Source organism: Eleginops maclovinus, chromosome 20 (assembly GCF_036324505.1).
Source record: "Eleginops maclovinus isolate JMC-PN-2008 ecotype Puerto Natales chromosome 20, JC_Emac_rtc_rv5, whole genome shotgun sequence".
Taxonomy (NCBI): domain Eukaryota; kingdom Metazoa; phylum Chordata; class Actinopteri; order Perciformes; family Eleginopidae; genus Eleginops; species Eleginops maclovinus.
This window is the reverse complement of record NC_086368.1, coordinates 6,738,781-6,760,262: the sequence shown is the minus strand read 5'-3', so window position 1 is coordinate 6,760,262 and position 21,482 is coordinate 6,738,781. Positions and strand designations below refer to the sequence as shown.

Sequence of the window (21,482 nt, the reverse complement as noted above, 5' to 3'; positions counted from 1 at the left end):
ACAAGTTTAAGAGAAAATGATAAACTTACAGGAGCTTGGGTGATCTTGGAGCATGCAGTAGAGGTCAAGGTTTGACAATGGGGTCCTCAGAAATGTAGTTGACCTTGTAGTTGCCAGATTTTATTGCTTTATATAAATATCTGACGTGACGAATATGTGGGACACATTTTGAGCTACCACAAAATAATAGTAAATATTGTTCTAAACTCACTGTTTGTAGTTTTTTATAGATATTACAATGTACTCTTTCATGTGGTAAAGATATTATTCAATTCAATTATTACTTTTATTTTTTTTAATCAAGTTGAAATTATTATCTCCTATCCGAGGACAACTGATTTTGTAGGCAATGCGCCAGCATACAATCTTTAAATTAATACAAATTAAATACAAACCTATGAAAGAACCTTACAAATGTGCAAAGGGCCCCCTGATTATAACCTTGATTCTTTCTATTCATGAAAATGTTATTAATTTTCAACAGAATTAGCACCTTTCCTAGTGGGACATGTTTTTGCCAAAGTTTCAAGAATCAGTGACATACATGTAAAAAGCTGTGTTATGTGTTATTCTCATTCTGTAGAAAAGGCTATGGACTTTTAGGTTTACAAGTGGTTTTCCCTGTTTATTTAATGCACTTCCTGAGTTCAGCCTTATGACTGTTATTTTGACATGGTAGTTTCAGGATGTGACATCACGTATTCCTGTATCATTGTTAGTGCAGATGACATGATTCAGAGTTACCTGACTTCAGAAAGTTTCCTTCATCCAAAGTAATCCTGGTGTTTGTGTGCATAAATGACCAACGTAAGTGACCAAATATTGCAGTTTTGGTTGAGTCAAGTGAATATTGATGCATATTTTGGTGTATTTTGTATTATCCTGTAGTTATTTGTAGGGCTGAAACGATTACTCGAGTAACTCGAATAACTCGATTACTAAAATTCCTCGAGGCAAATTCTCTGCCTCGAGGCTTCGTTTCCATATAACTAGCTCAATATAACGGCGGCGCTCTGTTTCTCTAGGACAGTGTTTCTCAAACTTTTTCAGACCAACGACCACTTAACCAATAAAAAAATACTCACGGACCACCTAACTCCCCCAATATACCAAAACAAGATTCAAGATTCAAGAAGCTTTATTAATCCCGAGGGAAATTGAGGTGCAACAGTTCAATACAAAGAAGGAAGGATAAATATACACTCAATATACACCAAATATAATTAAATATAAACTAGAATAAATACAATAGGCCTGCTTACTACTCCAACAGTATATTACAAATTACAGCCTAATAATAACAGCTTTATGTGACCTTCTCTATATCGCTCGTTCACACATTAAATCAACAATACAAATACAACTACGGATTCTACAAGCATTTCGTTCACATGCGATTTAAACGGTAAATGCTGATAGATTTTACACATCATATGAAACATAGACTACATTTATTACTGAGTTTATGTCCGAGCGAACAGAGAGATTCGCAAAATGCACCGCATTTAGTACGACACAAACTTCTGCTGTGTATTTTCAAAAATAAAATACAGTAAAACTATGGTTGCAGGCCCAAGTTTAACAAGAATTTAACAATAAACACAAGGTAATTATTTACACTGTTACATTTACAAATAGCATTATTTACTCACTCATACACTGCGTGTCTCTGTTGCTACCTAATGGGAGGAATGGTGCTGCTTGTGCTGAGACATCAGTGAAACAATGTCTGGATCCAAACTGGAGAGTTTGAGTCTCATATCACAGTCCACATTGATCCTGTTACGCTGCTTTGTTTTCAGACCAACAAGTATAGAAAAACCAACTTCACAGTTGTAGGTGGTTGGAAACGGCATCAACAGTTTCAGAGCAGCATCAGCCAGCTCTGGGTGCTCAGGCTGGACGTGGACCCAAAAGTCCGTCAAGCTTTTCTCTCTGAAAGTCGTCCTCAGTGTCCCATCAGATGCGATGTCCACAAGGCTGTCAACCTGTCTTGATCGGAGCTTGGAACTGACGTGTTCGATGTGCGTTTTGTCCCCAAATGGATTCCTGATCCACTCATAGCCTGCATCTAGTTCTGGGAAATATCTTCCCAGCTGAAAGTGAAGGCCTTGCAAATGTTCCTTGAAGGCTGCAACTGTGCCGCCGTCCAGCTCTTCATCTGCAGCGAGGAGAAAATCCACAAGCGTGGGAAAACAGTCAAACTCCTGGCGATCCAGACGGACACACCACAATTCCATCTTGAGACGTGCGGCTTTAATTTTGTCCTGCACATTGAAGGCGGTGACGGCTTTTCCCTGCAGCGCTAAGTTCAAAGCATTGAGTGCGCTAAAGACATCGGCCAGGTATGCCAATTTTGAGAGCCACTGGAAATCATGCAGTTTGTCATACAGTTCATCAGTATGATGCAAGAATAACATCACCTCATCGCGCAGTTCAAATAGACGGGTGAGAACTTTCCCACGCGACAGCCAGCGAACTTCAGTATGGAAAAGCAGTTTTGTGTGTTCACTTCCCATTTCATCACAAAGAGCTTTAAAAAGACCTGTGTTCAGTGCTTTGGTTTTTATTGTATTAACAATTTTCACAGACTCGTCCAGTACTGATTTGAGGCATGATGGCATTTTTTTCACAGCCAGCTGTTCTCTGTGAATGCAACAGTGTGTTGCTGTGGCGCAAGGTGCAACTGCGCGTACGCGCGCTGCCAGTCCCTTGTGTTTCCCAGTCATTGCAGTTGCACCATCTGTGCAAATACCAACACATCGTGTCCAGTCGATATTATTCTGCAGGATGAAATCGTTGACTGAGTCAAAAATGGCTTCCCCTGTGGTGTTGGTCGGCAGGGAACGACAAAACAGAAATTCATCCTGCACACCGCCATCATAAATGTACCTTACAAAACACAGCAGATTTGCCTCATTCACGATATCAGTTGACTCGTCCAGTTGCAGTGTGAAAAACTGGCTTTGGCGTAAACGTGTGATCAGCTGATCTTTCACATTTTCGGCCATGGCTGTTATTCGCCGCTGGACAGTATCATTGGAGAGGGGGACCCTGTTAATTTCGTCGCTTGCTTTCTCCCCAAACAATACATTAGCCATAACCTTGGCAGCTGGTTTGACTAAATTCTCACCTATCGAATGAGGTTTCCCTGTTTTTGCGATGAGAAAGGATACCCTGTATGATGCCTCTGTAGCCTTCGCATTTTCCCCCGTCGCAAAAAAATGTGAGGGCGCCTTCGTCATGTGTTTTTTAAGTTCATCAGGTTTTCTCTCAAACAATGCTAAAGGTTTCCCGATGTAATCCTTGTGTTTGCTCTCAAAATGACGCTTGAGCTTGGCGGGTTTCATAGCCTCGTTAGCCAACGACTCGTAGCACAAAACACAGTGTGGATTGGGATCCTCTTCATCTCCAGTCCAGAAAAATCCGAATTTTATGTAGTCGCTGTGATATTTTCTCTTCACTTTAGCGCTGGACTTTCCGCGATCAAGCCGAGTTTCACAGCTTTCAGCCGGGTGGTGGTTGGACGGCGAACCGCTCTCCTGGGACTCAGTAACGCACACAAAATCACTTGTCGCTGCGGCTGAACCACTTGTAGTTGCTGTAACAATAGGATTGTTTAATTAAGTACAGTTGTACGGGGGACGGATTTCTATGTGACACCGCACTCGCGGACCAGTTCAGTAATGTACAAGGCGGAGTCAGCGGTAAAGACAGCCAAGCACCTGATGCTGAAGGCTGCAGCAGCAAGACAGGATCCGTATTTGGCCATGTTAGATCATCGCAACACACCGAGCCAGGGCCTCAACACAAGCCCGGCACAGAGACTCCTGAGCAGGAGGACCAGGACCCTGCTTCCAACAAAGGACACTCTGCTGAAGCCAGAGGTAACACACAACGAACAGGGACTGAAACACAACAGACAGAGACAGGAAAAGTACTACAACCGCACAGCAAAAGACATGGACGCTCTGAAAAGAGGGGACAGTGTGAGAGTACAGCCAGGTGACACACACAGGAGCTGGAGACCAGCGAGAGTGGTCCAGCAGATGAGCCATAGATCATATGAGGTGCAGTTAGAGTCAGGAGGGGTTGTGAGACGAAATCGTCGTCACCTCAGACATAATCACACCGTGCTCACACCAACACGAAACGCACCCACACCAACAGTGACTGAGGCGGCCGTACGGCCAGATGGCCCAGTACAGAACCAAGACAAGTTCACCAGGTCAGGTCGACAAGTTGTCATGCCACACTACCTGACGGACTATGTTCAGTGATTGGAGTATGGACAATGAAGAAAAAAAAGAAAAAAAAAAAAAAGAAATGAAAATGATGTTTTGAACTGATACCTTAGGAAAGAGACTAACTTTAAAAAAGAAAAAGAAAGATGTAACAATAGGATTGTTTAATTAAGTACAGTTGTACGGGGGACGGATTTCTATGTGACACCGCACTCGCGGACCAGTTCAGTAATGTACAAGGCAGAGAGTGGATGCCTGGATGTAATAAAGTTCAAGTAAGCAAGACTGCTTTAATCGTCCATTATGTATAGTCCGGTAGAGGCAGAACATAAATGAAACAGTTGCTGGATCTCCTGCATCAGGACGATGCACCTTGACTGTCACGTCAGATTTGTCATTTAATTTTCTTTTAACTGACCCTGTCTTTAGCCATCGATCCATCTTGTCAGTTGACAGCTCAAATTGAGCAAATCATTTATGACGTAAGATCGTAACCTACGTAGCTACGTAGGTTACGATCTTATGTAGCTACGCTACATCTACGCTACATTCTATACTAGTCATTTTAAGACAGTTTGAGAAACACTTTAAACTTTTAATATATTAATTTCAAATGTGACATTTTACCAAAATACTCACGGACCACTAGGGGTCGCTCACTGACCACCAGTGTTCCGCGGACCGATCTTTGAGAAACCCTAATCCTAACCCTACCCTACGATTTACGTAAGATTAACGTCTTACGTAAATCGTTAAAATCTTACGTCATAAATTATTTGCGCGGTCAATTTGAGCTGTCAACTGACAAGATGGATCGATGGCTAAAGACAGGGTCAGTTAAAAGAAAATTAAATGACAAATCTGACGTGACAGTCAATGTGCATCGTCCTGATGCAGGAGATCCAGCAACTACAAGTGGTTCAGCCGCAGCGACAAGTGATTTTGTGTGCGTTACTGAGTCCCAGGAGAGCGGTTCGCCGTCCAACCACCACCCGGCTGAAAGCTGTGAAACTCGGCTTGATCGCGGAAAGTCCAGCACTAAAGTGAAGAGAAAATATCACAGCGACTACATAAAATTCGGATTTTTCTGGACTGGAGATGAAGAGGATCCCAATCCACACTGTGTTTTGTGCTACGAGTTGTTGGCTAACGAGGCTATGAAACCCGCCAAGCTCAAGCGTCATTTTGAGAGCAAACACAAGGATTACATCGGGAAACCTTTAGCATTGTTTGAGAGAAAACCTGATGAACTTAAAAAACACATGACGAAGGCGCCCTCACATTTTTTTGCGACGGGGGAAAATGCGAAGGCTACAGAGGCATCATACAGGGTATCCCTTCTCATCGCAAAAACAGGGAAACCTCATTCGATAACAATGTTCAGGTTTTTGTGTGTGATGATGGACAAAATGACATGGAATTCACATACAGCACACGTACACACAACTACTGTATATAACAATCTAAATGAATATTGCAGTTTTGAGCAAACAATAAATGTGTTATGTTGTGTTAGTCCCTGTCCTATTATCATAAACAGTATATTGTATTATCAGAGTATATGTACTGATGAATTATGTGTAAGCAGTATTATCACATCAATATAAAGCTTGATTTACACAGTTTTTAAAACAATAATCTGATACTCATAAGAACATTGTAATAATGTCCTTTTCAAACGTGCTATTAAAACACCAAAAAAATGTTGACTATAAAAGTAATTCTAATTTATTTTCCAGCTCTGTGACTGTCCTACTCCAAAATGCTTCGCCTGCTGCTCCACCTGACTGCTGTCCTCCACCTTTGTAGCTTTGGCTCCGCAGAGCTTTGCCAGGGAAACACTCGGTAAATATATTTGCTTCATATTCAGAAGAAAATGTGATGAAAAACTTTAAATAAGTAAGTTAAATCATTTCCCCCCATGACCAAAGCAAAGAAAGAACGATTTGTTTGAATGAATTCACTTGACATTTCACCATTTAGTACACATTTCTCTGTCTGGGAAAGGGTTAAATTCCCTCAGCAGAACTAAAGACTGTGCCCTGTTATTATTTGAATGTTTATTTGAAGTGTTAATTCACCCCTCAGGATAATTGAACATCTTTGAAGGTCATCATGCCATGGTATTTGTCCTGGATGCCTATGAATGTATAAGCACGGATTATACAGTGGAGGAAATAAGTATTTTATCCCCTGCCAATTTAGTTACTTTACCCACGTACAAAGAAATGAACAGTCTGTCATTTTTATGGTAGGTTTATTTTCACAGTGAGAGACAGAATATAAAAAAAACAAAATCCAGAAATGTACATTAAAAAAAAGATATAAATTAATCTGCATTTAATCGGGGGAAATAAGTATTTGATCCCCTTGCAAAACATGCCTTAGTTCTTGGTGGAGAAAGCCTTGTTGGACAGCACAGAGGGCAGATGTTTCTTGTAGTTGGTCACCAGGTTTGCTCACATCTCAGGAGGGATTTTGGTCCTTTGCTCTCTGCAGATTCTCTCAAAATCTTAACGTTTGGAGGCTGATGCTTGGCCACTGGAAGCTTCAGCTCCCTCCACAGATTTTCTATGGGATGGAGGTCGGCAGACTGGGTAGGCCCCTCCATCAGCTTAATGGGCTTCTTCTTAAGCCACTCCTGCCTTGGCCGTATGTTTTGGGTCATTGTCGTGCTGGAAGACCTATTCATGTCCCATTTTCAGTGTCCTGGCTGAGGGAAGGAGGTTATTAGCCCACATTTTTATGGTACATGGCCCCCTCCATCATCCCCTCGATGCGGTGAATCGCCCTATCACCTTAGCAGAGAAAACCCCCAAAGCATAATGTTTCCACCTCCATGCTTGATGCTGGGGATGGTGTTCTTGGGGTCATAGGCAGCATTTCTCTTCCTCCAAACACGACATGTCGAGTTGATGCCAAAGATCTTGATTTTGGTGTCATCTGACCACACCACCTTCTCATAAGACTTCTCTGAATCATTCAGAGGATCACTGGCAGACTTCAGACGGCCTGAACATGTGCCTTCTTGAGCAGGAACGCTGCAGGATTTTAATCCATTAACTGCGTTACCAATAGTTTTCTTGGTGACTGTGGTCCAAGCTGCCTTCAGATCATTAAAGGGGTCATATCCTGCTACTTTTTCAGGTTCATATGTGACCCGCTCTATCGAAATCGGTCAGAAGTCGCAACGGCTCATTTCCAGATGGACGTGGATTTGTGAAAAAAACTTGTTTTCAGGGTTCAGGTGTTTTGTCTTGTTGAGATATGTGCATTATGTACTCAGTTCTATATGTGATGTAATGCTGTACGTAGTATATATATATATGTGTATGCCACATGGTGGCGCTAAGATACAGACTATAAAAGGGTGAACTGCGTTATGCTAGTTCAGTAGTTGGTGAAGTAGCTCTGACCGTGAGACTGATGTGTCAGAGCAGCCTGAATAAATACGCCAAGAACGGCTAAAGATAATTCACTCTCCGTGTGTGCATTTCTCCGAATGCAACGTTAGCTGTGCAACAGTAGTGCACCACAGCTCAACATGTCTGATTTTAAATAAATAAAGTATTGGCTTTCAGAATATGAAACTTTTATTGCCAAATTCACATAATACATTTTTGAAACTTGTAAAGGGAAGATGACAAGCACCTGTCAACTCGCACTCTGCTACTAGCCTACACAGCGCCGCTATAACTTGCTGCTACACCCCGTTGCCAAGTAACGCTTATTGTTTAGGTGTCCTTTGATAAGCAGGCAGCCATACCATTAGCCAGGGGCGGTTTGTGTATTCGAGGGATTTGGGCGACGCACTACCAACGGGAAAAAGAGGGAATCTTTTTTCTAACACAGCAGCAGTCGTAATCAGTGTGCTAGACGTTAGATCTGTCAAAAACGTCATTGTCCAATCAGACTAAAGTCGTGCTTCACGTGGTCCCGCCCCTTTAGGGGCGATTTCAGTCAGGTTGAAAATCGCCTTTATCATTATCAGGAAAATGATTAAGGCGAGATTTTTTTCAGGAGCTGCCACTGCAATTAGCTATAAATACCTAGATCATATCGATATGGACATGAACGCAGTGAAGTATAATCTGACACGAGAGAGAGGGATCACTGATCAGGATCAGCTGCTGCTGACGGAGAACACGCAACTCCGCCCGATCACCTGCAGCTCCGCCGCGGTACGGACCAGTGAGCGGAGCAAACCACACACTTCAAGTTAGACCATATACATGTAGCTATTTTATCTACCTCTGCAACAAAATGAACTTGTTATGAATACATTTATTTACGGACGGGCTGTAAATACCTCAAAATTGACTGCAAACTTTGAAGGCCTTTTTCTCAAAATCATGACTCTGTGTCAGTCATTATATAATGTGACATCTTTTGCTTAATATTTGGAGTAAAAAAAACAATCCGGATATCATTAGAAAGCTATGAATTTCCTCTTTCTAACAGTGTATATAACTCAAAATATGTTTTCTTTGCAAAAGCGCATTCCGCTCTGATTGGTTAGCTGGCGACTCTGCTGTGATTGGTCAACTGTTTAGAGATGTGTCAAAAATGTCCCACCCCTGAAAAAGAATGTGAAAAAATGTGATTGCTTGTTGTGCAGTACCAGTTTATTACAAATAAATAATGATGGATTATCAGTAATTATTTCAAGACATTGGATTCACCTTCTTTTGCGTTTTTATGACCTTGAACACAACTTTTGATCACAAACAGCAAATACTGTTTATAGCTATGGCTCTGTAAAGTGAAGCAGTTTTCTTGCTCTTTCTTGGCTGCTAGTTCAGTGAGTTTTGGTCGAACAGTGATGAGAATCTCTGTGGAATCTCAGGCTTCATATGATATGTGGTTTGTGCAGATAGCATGAAGTAAATAAATCGCCATAGCTTACTATGCCATGTAGTGTTAGCTCTTTTTCGTTCAGTGCTGATTTAGACGCTTGGTGTTGGAATTATGCTTCGTTTTGGTAAAAATGGTTAATATGGTCTGTTAGCTGAGGTTCTTCCCGTTAGGTGGGTATGCTACATTAATAGGTTGTTAAATGTTAACATGCCCTGAGACAATGTTTCTTACAAGTTGCTGCGTCAGGGCTTAAGAGGTTAACGTGTTGTGAAAAACCGTCGCTGTATTTCTGCTCAATTTAGGTAAAGTTAGTGGCCATACAGCCTGAAAGCTTGGTAGTGTAGCGTTGATAGCGTTAGCTTGCACTTGCAGGCTAGCAGTGTGCTTGTGGCTCAACTCCCACAACAGCTCCTCAATTCAGTGAAATGTCAAGAACACAACCATAACTTGGGTTTTCGCTCCGGGGGAACGGTGGTAAAAAATAAATGCAAGCCACTTGTTCTTCACATTTTCTTCCTTAGGTATTACAAAGAAAGTTTTGGTTCGCAGCTTCTTCTCCTCATGGTTCCTCCGCTCGGGTGGGCTTTACCTTAGTGGTGTTAAAGCTCTAGCAACTCGCGCTGCTATTAGCTAGAGTTCAGTTCCGTATCTCGTTGACGTCAGTGTGATACGCAACTGACCCAGGAAGTTAAGAAAGTAATCCCATCAAGGCATTTAAGGCAGGGGGGGGGCTTATGGGAGAGAATCTCCATGTAGACTGAACTTTGGCATTTTTGCTTTTGCAGACCTATTACATTCACTCAAACATAAATAACAAACTACAGGAAAGGGAAACCTCAAAAAACATAATATGGCCCTTTTAACAAGCCCCTCCTGTGTAGTTTTTGGCTGACCCCTCACCTTTCTCATGATCATTGATGCCCCAAGAGGTGAGATCTCAGATGGTGGAGCCCCAGATTGAGGGCGATTGAGGGTCATTTTGTGCTTCTTCCATCTTCTAATAATCAAACCAGTTGTCTCTTTCTCACCAAGCTGCCTGCTGCTGGTCTTGTCTTCTATTCCAGCCTTGTGCTGGTCTACAGTCTTGTCCCTGATGTCCTTAGACATTAGTTCCACCATGATCACAAGATGTCTTTGGTTTTCCCATTGTGGGCAGAGCGGTTGTAATCTGATGTATTGACTGTGGACAGTTGTCTTTTATCCAGGTGGTAACAAGTTGACATCAGAAGTACTTTCTTAAAGCGAGAGGACTTATTTAACCGGTCCTTGGGAGCCAGAATTCTTGTTGGTTGCAAGGGGATCAAAAACGTATTTCCCCCAATTAAATGCAAATCAATTTATATATATTTTTTAATGTACATTTCTGGATTTATTTTTTTAATATTCTGTCTCTCACTGTTAAAATAAACCTACCATAAAAATGACAGATTATTCATTTCTTTGTAAGTGGGTAAACTAACTTAACTGGAAGAGGATCAAATACTTGTTTCCTCCACTGTATGTGTTTATGCTGACAATGCTATTTTATTCTCATTTGTCTGTCCTTACCTTCTCCAGATGCCACCTGTGCACTGTGACTGGCCCCACTGTCGTCGACATCCAGGGCCGAGTGGATTCTGTCCAGGATCTGTGTGCTTACTCTCTGATGGAGTCCGAGACAAACCCAGGTGTCCAGGTTCAGGCATCTTTCCATGAGCGACGCCGTAGAGACGTTAGCTTTTTGAACCGTGTGATCCTGTATGTGCAAGATCCAGGTGTTCATATTTATCTGGAACAAGGCGGGGAAGTGAAGGTGAAACATAGTAAAGGTTTCACTTTGAGTTCTGGATAATGGAAACCACATTTATCACTGTTTTGACTGTTTTAAAAAAGCCAAACCATGCGTCAATAATTGTCATAGTGAAGATAATGAGTTGACATCCTAGACAAGATAGTGAGTTGCACCTAAACCAACTACAAGATAAAAATCTTAATTTAATATTCATGCATGAGTAATAATATTGAAATGGCTAATATAGTAGAATAGTCAGATGAGAAATGTTCTCTTTGAATGATTCTTTAAGTACATTTTACTGATTATATATATTTAGCTGAAGTTTGAAAAAAATGCAGGACTTTTACTTGTATCACAGTATTTTTACAATGTGATAATCCAGTTAATATAGTCTATATACAACAACTCCTGCCTTCCTGCAGACAAAAAGTGGGCCTGTACTGATAAGTCCCGTGCAATATATCAATATAACAATGATATTTGTATAGATATACAAGATACTTATTGCTATTGAAATAACAATAAGGTCGTCTCTTCCTGCTTTTGAAGGCTGCATTACATTAAAGGAATGTCATTTTCGGAATGTAGAAAACCATTCCAGCTGATTTACTATTTACATTACATCGGCTTAGTCACTAAAAAACCATTAATGATAATATGTATGTCACTTTGTAAAGGAAATTTGGTAAAAAAGTTGTGGTATGTAATTTTCTTCATATTGTCTAGCCATTGTGCTGATAGATTGATTCATGGTTGAAGTAACCGCTCCTTCTGTCGCAGCTGAACAAGCAAACACTGACACTGGATGCCACGGCTACAGTGGTTCACGGCATGGAGCTCTCTAAGGATGAGAGTGGGGTGACCGCCAAGACGTCCCACCTGAACCACAACTTGACCGTCTTCTTTGATGGCTACACTGCACTAATGCACATTGAAGGTAGAGAACCATGCCTCCTGTCAATAACCTTTAATCAGCATAAAAAAACAAGTTTGTTCACATTTTCACACAGCTAATTTGCACGTACAACCTTTCATGGATGTGATAATACGAGTTCTTCACTTTGTGAACATTCATGGGGGTGACATTTAAAACAGCAAAATCAGGTTCTGGCTCTAAAGTCTCTGCTTGCAACAACCAGTTTGAATTCTAGAAACAATGAATGAAACAAGTTCACGAGGAAAATCTGTTCAATGCTTTTTTCCACATGCTGCACTAATCGACTTTCTTTGGGTTAAAAATGATAAGAACTATTTGGAACAATGTAAGTAGTATGCCTCAACAATACATATATTATTATTAAGTCAAAAAGTATTTTTGGGCCAAAATGACATCACTGACTGACACCGAAGTTGTGGTACCACTGATTGGTCACTATGAACATTTGCTTCAATGGCCGGGGCACTTCCTGGGGGCTTGGTAACAATACATTTTAAAATTTAAAAAAAGACACCTCCTAGGACCTGGCGTACACATACGTGGACATCACATTTTTGGTCATATGACCACAGTCGTTAATTCTGCTGAACTGTCGCCTCATGGCCAAGTATGTGGACACTTACACTGTCATCTGGTGGTGTCAGAAGAGTACAACACACTACGGTAAGAATTAAAAATGGCGGCAAACACAAGGGATAATTCAAGTGGCAGCTCCAAACACAAACCTCGACAAGGTAAGAAGTCCTATCATATTTCAAGGCTTTTTCTGATTTAGATATTTATCAAAGCATTGTACGTTTGTCATGACATGCAAATTTGACAAAAAATGTGTGAAAATAACAATTTGGTATGCTGCTAAACATGATGTACACGTATGTGTACATTGGGACTTAGGTTGGTCAAAAATGCTAATATGTTAGCAAAAATGTGCACGAGTAAAATAGCTTATAGCTAACTCTGGTGCAGCTAAAAAGCTGTACATTGTCCCAATGAAATAAATAACAATTAAATAACTAAATACATACATAAATACATAAATTAGTTGGGTTAAAAATGTTAATATGCTAGTAAAAATGTGCCTTGCTATAGCTAATAGCTAGAGTTGTTTATAGCTATCTCTGGTGCAGTTGAAAAGCTGTCCCAGTGAAATAAATAACAAAGAAATACATACATATATAAATGACATTGGTTTGTATTTGATTTTTTCATGTTTTTATTTCCAGAGCGTTTTTCTGTGCAAACAGCATTGGAGCAATTTTGGCTAAATGATGGAGACAACTCAGATTTGGAAGACTTGTCTGACAACGATGATCCCATCCTGGATGCCAATTACCAACCCCGAACACAGGAGCGAAGCAGCAGTGAGGATGAGGATGACAGTAGTGATGATGAGGACCCCATTCCTCAGCCCACTGAGCACAGCAGAGGACGTAAACGTCTCCGTGGTGCAAATAATGGTTAGCCAAGACCCAGTGGATATTTGTTTATTTTAGGCAGGGCCTAAGGGCTAGGTGAAGGATAGGAAGCAAAATGCTTATTTACAACACTTGTTGACAGGTTCAGGGACAGGGACAGATACAGGTTCATCCCTGCAAGTCTCAGAATCGACCTGAATGCGCATCTATTGATGAGCAGATGATTCCTTTCACAGGAGCCTGTCCATGCAGACAATATCTGCCAATGAAGCCAAACCCAGTTGGCATCAAGAACTTCGTTTGTGCTACAGCAGATGGCATTGTGCTGGACTTTGATCTGTATCAAGGTACAGGTGCACTGCTTGAGCAGGTCGAAGAAGAGGTGGGCCTGGGGTTGGGAGGCTTAGTCTTGGCTCGTCTGTGTCAAACTCTGCATCGTGGCACAAAAGTGTATTGTGACCGGTTCTTCACAAGCATCCGAGGTGTGGAACAAATGATGAAGAAGGAGATGTACATTACTGGTACAATAATGAAGAACAGACTCGCTGGCGCGAAGGAGAAGCTACCCTCTGACAAAACCATGAAAAACACAGGAAGAGGTACCTCATCAGAACTTTCCACTGAAGACGGAAAGTTGTGTGTAGTGAAGTGGTATGACAACAAACCAGTATTGATGATGTCTGGTGTTCATGGCACAGAGCCTGAAGACACCTGCCAGCGCTGGGACAAGAAATTGAAACAGTATGTGACTGTCTCGCGACCAAGCATTGTCCGTGAGTACAACCTCAGGATGAGGGGAGTTGATTTGAGCGATAGAATGAGTAGTTACTATCGCATGAGCGCCCGTACTAAGAAGTGGACGATGCGGATGCTAATGCACTTCACAGATCTGGCTTTAGGTAACAGCTGGCTACTCTACCGCAAAGACCTCGCAATATGTGCTGCACCAAAGAAGAGCATCATGCAGTTCCTTGAGTTCCGTACAGAAATTGCTACGACCCTCTTGGCCCAGCATCACGGTCAAGGAAGCCATGCAGACCTCTCTGAACAGTCAGAGGAAGAAGACAACTCAAATCAAGGGAACAAACGTCCTGTGACGGCAGTGCCCCATGTCTCGGTCCGCAGGAGGGCGAATGCCCATCTCCCAGAGATGATCAGCCTGAAGAATGCGGCGCGCTGCAGGGTAGCAGGCTGCACTGGAAGAACCCGAGTGCGTTGTGTGACCTGCAAAGTGTTCTTGTGCTTGCAAGGCGATCGCAACTGTTACACAGCCTTTCACACATAGACACACATACACTGCAGCACAACACACACACACACACACACACACACACACACACACACACACACACACACACACACACACACACACACACACACACACACACACACACACACACACACACACACACACACACACACACACACACACACACACACACACACACACACACACACACACACACACACACACACACTGCTGCAATGCAAAATTTCACATAACACATACTGTAACTGTGACTCTCCAAAGGGGGCAAAAATGTTTTGTTTTTCTTCATTTTGTTGTGTTTTTTCACAATGATGTTCAAAACACAAACAATAGTTGAAAGTTGAAAAAACTGCTGTGTTCAAGGTTGAAATAAAATAGTTTTTCACTCTATTACAAAAAGGTGACTTTAATGTGTTTTATGGAAATTCAGACCCAGTGTCCACATATGTGGACATCATTTTTCTCTAAAAGTACATCATGTCAAAAGATGATACTTAGTTTTTATACTTATCAGGTTCCAATAAGCCCAAATAGCAAAGAGAAATAAAAAATGCATATAAAAAAACAGCTCGGGTCTTAGGAGGTTAACTAGCACAAGCATACACACACTTTTTAAAAAACATTTTTTTAAATGCAGCAGGTGGACACCTGGTTTATTAATACTGTCTATGCTTTTAATTCAGTTATAAAATAAAAACATCTGTAAACTATACTATTCTGTAGGCCTATCATACTGTAATATTGTATAAAGAACTAGTCATATCAATGGGATACATTTTGAAAATAACCCTCCTAACCTTGCTCACATGTACCCTCAAAAGAGTGCATGTATTAGCGAGGAATGCTTTTCTTTAGTGTGCTTTAATTATATCTTTATCTTGAAACTAATCAGGGCCGACTGGATCTTCTAGAATTGTGACGGGATTATGTGGCAACTCCAGCAGTTTCAGGATATCGGAGCTCACTGATATCAGTGAAACCAAGTAAGGCCTGCTACTGCTGGTGTCAAATTTCCCATTTAATGTGGGTTCCTTGTATAAAACGTCAGCGTGTTTTTTCTGTTTGTCACCCTCCTAGCTGTGATGCGAAGTACGAAGACACCGCTGACAGCACGTTCAACCGCATCGCAATGACTGAACAGTGAGCAAGACTAACACACACACTGATGAAACTCTTCTGTCATAAACAGAAGTCTGTGACTCACAAGGAGTGGTTGTCCACTATATATACAGTGGGGCAAAAAAGTATTTAGTCAGCCACCAATTGTGCAAGTTCTCCCATTTAAAAAGATGAGTGGCCTGTAATTTTTATCATAGGTATACCTCAACTATGAGAGACAAAATGAGAAAAAAAATCCAGAAAGTCACATTGTAGGATTTTTAAAGAATTTATTTTCAATTATTGTGGAAAATAAGTATTTGGTCAATAACAAAAGTTCATCTCAATACTTTGTTATATACCCTTTGTTGGCAATGACAGAGGTCAAACGTTTTCTGTAAGTCTTCACAAGGTTTCCACACACTGTTGCTGGTATTTTGGCCCATTCCTCCATGCAGATCTCCTCTAAAGCAGTGATGTTTTGGGGCTGTCGCTGGGCAACACGGACTTTCAACTCCCTCCAAAGATTTTCTATGGGGTTGAGATCTGGAGACTGGCTAGGCCACTCCAGGACCTTGAAATGCTTCTTACAAAGCCACTCCTTCGTTGCCCTGGCGGTGTGTTTGGGATCATTGTCATGCTGAAAGACCCAGCCACGCTTCATCTTCAGTGCCCTTGCTGATGGAAGGAGGTTTTCACTCAAAATCTCACCATACATGGCCCCATTCATTCTTTCCTTTCCACGGATCAGTCGTCCTGGTCCCTTTGCAGAAAAACAGCCCCAAAGCATGATGTTTCCACCCCCTGCTTCACAGTAGGTATGGTGTTCTTTGGATGCAACTCTGCATTCTTTCTCCTCCAAACACGACGAGTTGAGTTTTTACCAAAAAGTTCTATTTTGGTTTCATCTGACCATATGACATTCTCCCAATCCTCTTCTGGATCATCCAAATGCCCTCTAGCAAACTTCAGACGGGCCTGGACATGTACTGGCTTAAGCAGGGGGACACGTCTGGAACTGCAGGATTTAAGTCCCTGGCAGCGTAGTGTGTTACTGATGGTAGCCTCTGTTACTTTGGTCCCAGCTCTCTGCAGGTCATTCACTAGGTCCCCCCGTGTGGTTCTGGGATTTTTGCTCACCGTTCTTGTGATCATTTTGACCCCACGGGGTGAGATCTTGCGTGGAGCCCCAGATCGAGGGAGATTAGCAGTGGTCTTGTATGTCTTCCATTTTCTAATAATTGCTCCCACAGTTGATTTCTTCACACCAAGCTGCTTACCTATTGCAGATTCAGTTTTCCCAGCCTGGTGCAGGTCTACAATTGTGTCTCTGGTCTCCTTTGACAGCTCTTTGGTCTTGGCCATAGAGGAGTTTGGAGTATGACTGTTTGAGGTTGTGGACAGGTGTCTTTTATACTGATAACGAGTTCAAAAATGTGCCATTAATACAGGTAACGAGTGGAGAACAGAGGAGCCTCTTAAAGAAGAAGTTACAGGTCTGTGAGAGCCAGAAATCTTGCTTGTTTGTAGGTGACCAAATACTTATTTTACCGAGGAATTTACCAATTAATTCATTAAAAATCCTACAATGTGATTTCCTGGATTTTATTTCTCATTCTGTCTCTCATAGTTGAGGTATACCTATGATAAAATTACAGGCCTCTCATCTTTTTAAATGGGAGAACTTGCACAATTGGTGGCTGACTAAATACTTTTTTGCCCCACTACACACACACACACACACACACACACACACACACACACACACACACACACACACACACACACACACACACACACACACACACACACACACACACACACACACACACACTATCTGAAGTTGAGAAAAGGGGGCCCAGATCCTAAGCAGAAAGTATTTACGATATATATTACTCACATTTCCAGAATTGGAGAATATTCATACAATACATTAAAAGCTACACCTATAACACCTGGCACTAACCAAATACCCTTAAAATAATCTAACCATAAACAGTGGTCCCAAAACCTTAATTTAATCAGTTAAAATAGGTAAGATATAATAAGAAGACACTTTACAAGGTAAAATAACAGCACAAATGAAATGCATTATGTAAAGACGCTTTGAGGGGTTGCCAAGACTGGAAAAGTGCTATATAATTGTACATGCCTGATGTTAAAGGTCCCCTATTATGCAAAATGCACTTTTTGCTGTCTTTTATACATAAATATGTGTCCCCTGTGTGAAAGGAGACTCAAAAAGTGTCAGAAAATACAACCCTCTCTCTTTTCCTCCTCACACACATCTCTTAAAACGGAGGTACAAACGAGCTGATCCAGATTTGCTGCCGATATGATGTCATAACGGAAATGTGGGCTGGCTTTACATTGAACTCAAATTTAAAGCGACAGTCACAGAATCAGCACTTCAGGAACAGGGCTGAAATAGAGGAGGATGAGGCATGCTACAATGGGTGATCTGTTTGCTATTTTGAGCAAAACACTTCACAGAGAAGTTTTGTATAGATATTGCCCTACAATATATTGTTAAAATATAGCATAATAGGAAACTTTTAAGGTCAAAGTTAAAAGCTCAATATACAAAGATTTAGCTAATCTACCTTTTTTTAAAGACATTAAATTAACACAAATCCAACAATAACATTTAAAAAAAAGTGCTGGGCAGCAAGCCATGATCATGTGGCACTGGCACCCAGTACATATTTCTTTCAAAAGGAAAAGCTGTAAAACAATGAATACATGTTTATGAGCGTCACTAAAATGATTACTCTTAGTTTAATCTTAATTTGATCCTATGAAGTCCAATAAAATGTAAAAACTCCGGAGAAGCTGATACTAAGTATATGATGATGATTATTATTATTACTTTTATTATTATAATATGTTTTATCCGTTTATTGTTTGTGTTATTATTCAGTTGCCAGTAGAAAATTAATTGACTCAATCAGAACACTATGTGACTGCGTAACACGTTTTAAATTACATTTCCTTACATTTAGCTAATGCTTTTATTTAAAGCCACTTACAGAGAGCAAAATCCAGAAACAATCCTGCAAGCAAGCCGAACCATTTAAAGAGCTTCATATCGAATGAGAAGGTTTCTGTATGACATTGCATACATTTCAGTACCGTAGACATACTTACAGGAGCAATTTGGGGTTAAGTATCTTGCCATTGACCCTCGCACATGTTGAATGCACTAAACATTTTCCCTGCTGACTGGTCTCTATTTTCCCTCCCCCTCTCACTGCAACAGCTGTAATCTCCTGAAGGAGGCGCCCTTCAGGGAATGCCACAGCCACGTCGACCCAGAGCCCTACTTCACCGCCTGCAACGACACTTTGAGCAAATATCCCGCTGGAGACGGCCTCAACTGTCAGTTCTTTGAGGCCTACGCCAAAGCCTGCAGCCTGTACAGCAAAGATGCTATCGATGGCTGGAGGTCAAACGTCAACTGCTGTAAGAGGGTCTTTACATTTACTTTTTTAATTGAGAGAGCAGGAAGGGAATGGAGCAAAGGTCCGTCGACTATTCAAACCTGGGCCCCAAATATCCTCAGTGTTAGTGTCATGGGCTATGTTTCCATTCAGTTTAAACACTCCCAAAAACCCCAGGACACAGATGATTCGTTTCCATGAAGTTTACTGGGAATCTTGTGAAACTGTAAACACAGAACAATGAGATACGATCAAGCTAACCAAACAGCAAGCAACGGTAAACTAACTTAGTCTAGCAACACAATTAGCGTCTTAGCCGTCTGAATATACTCGCAAACTCAAAATACTTGACGACGTAATGTTATAACAGGCATTAATACTTACAGACTTTGCCTTAGCAAAGAGAGAGAAAGAATAGCCTTTAACTGAGGAGCTGATGGCTGGATGTGCTCATGCAACTGTATCTGATCGCGGCATGGCAAATGTACTTCCTGTCTCCCAGCATGCACTGCTTATATATTGCCATGGTTGCAAAATAAACACATCGCATTAAACTATGATAGCAGAGTAACAAACACATTTCTAAAGGCATAACAGTTATGCAAAGTTAGCTGATTAAAAGCTCAGGTTGTAAACAGCGGGTCTGCAGAGTTACTGTACGGGGTCCCCAACTCATTTGAGGTATTGTTTTTTATATTTTTTTGACAATTAAATATCTTTCCCAGCTGCAAAAATAGTTAAAGCGAGCAAATTAAAATATTCATTCATTAGATCACGCCCACTCAAAACAGGAAGATCATTTCTTACCATTGGCGATGCTTTTCGCCGTCGTCTTTTGAGCCTTTTTGTTTTGGGTATGTTGGTTAATTTCTGTGATCTTAGTGAAATCATCAACGAAAAGCAAAATGTATAATAAAACAAATATATTTGTTAGCTGTTTAAATACTAATGTTGGTACACTGGAAAAACTGAAACATTGACTTTAACTAAATGTATTATGTCAACAAATGTCTCATAATCGTATTAGGTTAGCTGAAAGAAGTCATATTAAATCAAACCAAATATTGTTTATTTAAACTTAGTATTATCGCTTTCATCTAACCTAATACAGTTAATCTAACGTGTTAACCATTTCATATTATTATTATTATTCATTGTCATTAGAGATCTAGTATTTTTGTGTTTGGCACGTTCATTTCTGTAACGCTGAAACACTAATTCATTTGCTCCTATTTATATTGTTTTTATCACTGTCAATTTGTACATGATCTGAAAAAAACCCATGAATCTTTTCCAATCACGCAAGGTAGCTCACCTGTGCCAAATCACTGTGTGCCATGTGATTATCTTTATTGCAACGTATTATGTGCACCATTTGAAGATATCTTTATATATGACACTTTAGTCCACTTAAAATCGATCTAAGAATGAAAAGTCTGAATTGATTTGTGACGGGGTTCTCTATTATCCCTCCACAAACATTGGCGTAGTCGAAAACTTGAGCTCAAATGATTTATTTACAAAGTTAAAAATATATATATACTGGTTTGAAAACAATGTTGAAAAATAATAAATCTGAGTTGTCTAAAATGGCCTCCATAACCTGGAGCTGTGGCCTTCTCTGAGGCAAAATCAGGCTCCTCATTCAGTGCCAAGACAGTCCCTTATATACACATAGCCCCTCCAGCAGGCTTGTAACTCAATTAGTCAACAATTACTACTGAACAGTGCATTATCTGCTTGTTGACTTCCTTATAAATCATAAAATATATGCCATATTTTCCTACTCTAACCTCCTAAATAAACAGGTTAATTATCACTGAGATTCACAATCAAACATCATTATTAAACTGAAAAGAAAGGATAATTGCATACATCGGTAAATCATATTTAAAAAACGGAAGTGATGCTCCATCTTTTCAGAATAGTCCCTCATTGGGGAGACGGCGAAAACTGCTGTTCGCTTCCTGTCTTTGTAAGTATAGCGTAACATAGTGTGAATGTATGTCTATATAACTGTTGACGAACAAGCGTGCACTCATGGTCCCGCTACAGAAACGGGATGTTTAGTGGAGTTGTAGACATGATTTACTGATTAACGAAAGGGAGCAGGAAAGGTTTGGTGTGTGTGTGTGTGTGTGTGTGTGTGTGTGTGTGTGTGTGTGTGTGTGTGTGTGTGTGTGTGTGTGTGTGTGTGTGTGTGTGTGTGTGTGTGTGTGTGTGTGTGTGTGTGTGTGTGTGTGTGTGTGTGTGTGTGTGAGAAAAAAGAGCTATTACATCTACCTAACAAATCCAAAATCTATGCAATGCACTATAATCATTCAAAAAGTAGGCATACTGTATAAATAGGGGCTTCATTTAAAACAACAAGTCCATATCAAAACTCCAAAGTTCAAAGGTTGTCTGGTTAGCTTCTGTCCCCAGACACAAAAATGGACAGCACTCTG

At 40.8% G+C, this 21,482-nt stretch overlaps 1 protein-coding gene across 1 annotated transcript in view; it reads left to right on the top strand.

The window, feature by feature from the left end:
- Window positions 1-8,308: 8,308 nt before the first annotated feature.
- LOC134883341 (alpha-tectorin-like) overlaps window positions 8,309-21,482 on the top strand; it is a 32,305-nt gene continuing 19,131 nt past the window's right edge. Inside the window, exons 1-7 of the mRNA XM_063911661.1 lie at window positions 8,309-8,435; window positions 9,118-9,127; window positions 10,659-10,893; window positions 11,656-11,812; window positions 15,390-15,480; window positions 15,575-15,637; window positions 18,855-19,057. Of these exons, the coding sequence (XP_063767731.1) occupies window positions 8,309-8,435; window positions 9,118-9,127; window positions 10,659-10,893; window positions 11,656-11,812; window positions 15,390-15,480; window positions 15,575-15,637; window positions 18,855-19,057 (886 nt within the window). The remainder of the gene's footprint in view (window positions 8,436-9,117; window positions 9,128-10,658; window positions 10,894-11,655; window positions 11,813-15,389; window positions 15,481-15,574; window positions 15,638-18,854; window positions 19,058-21,482) is intronic.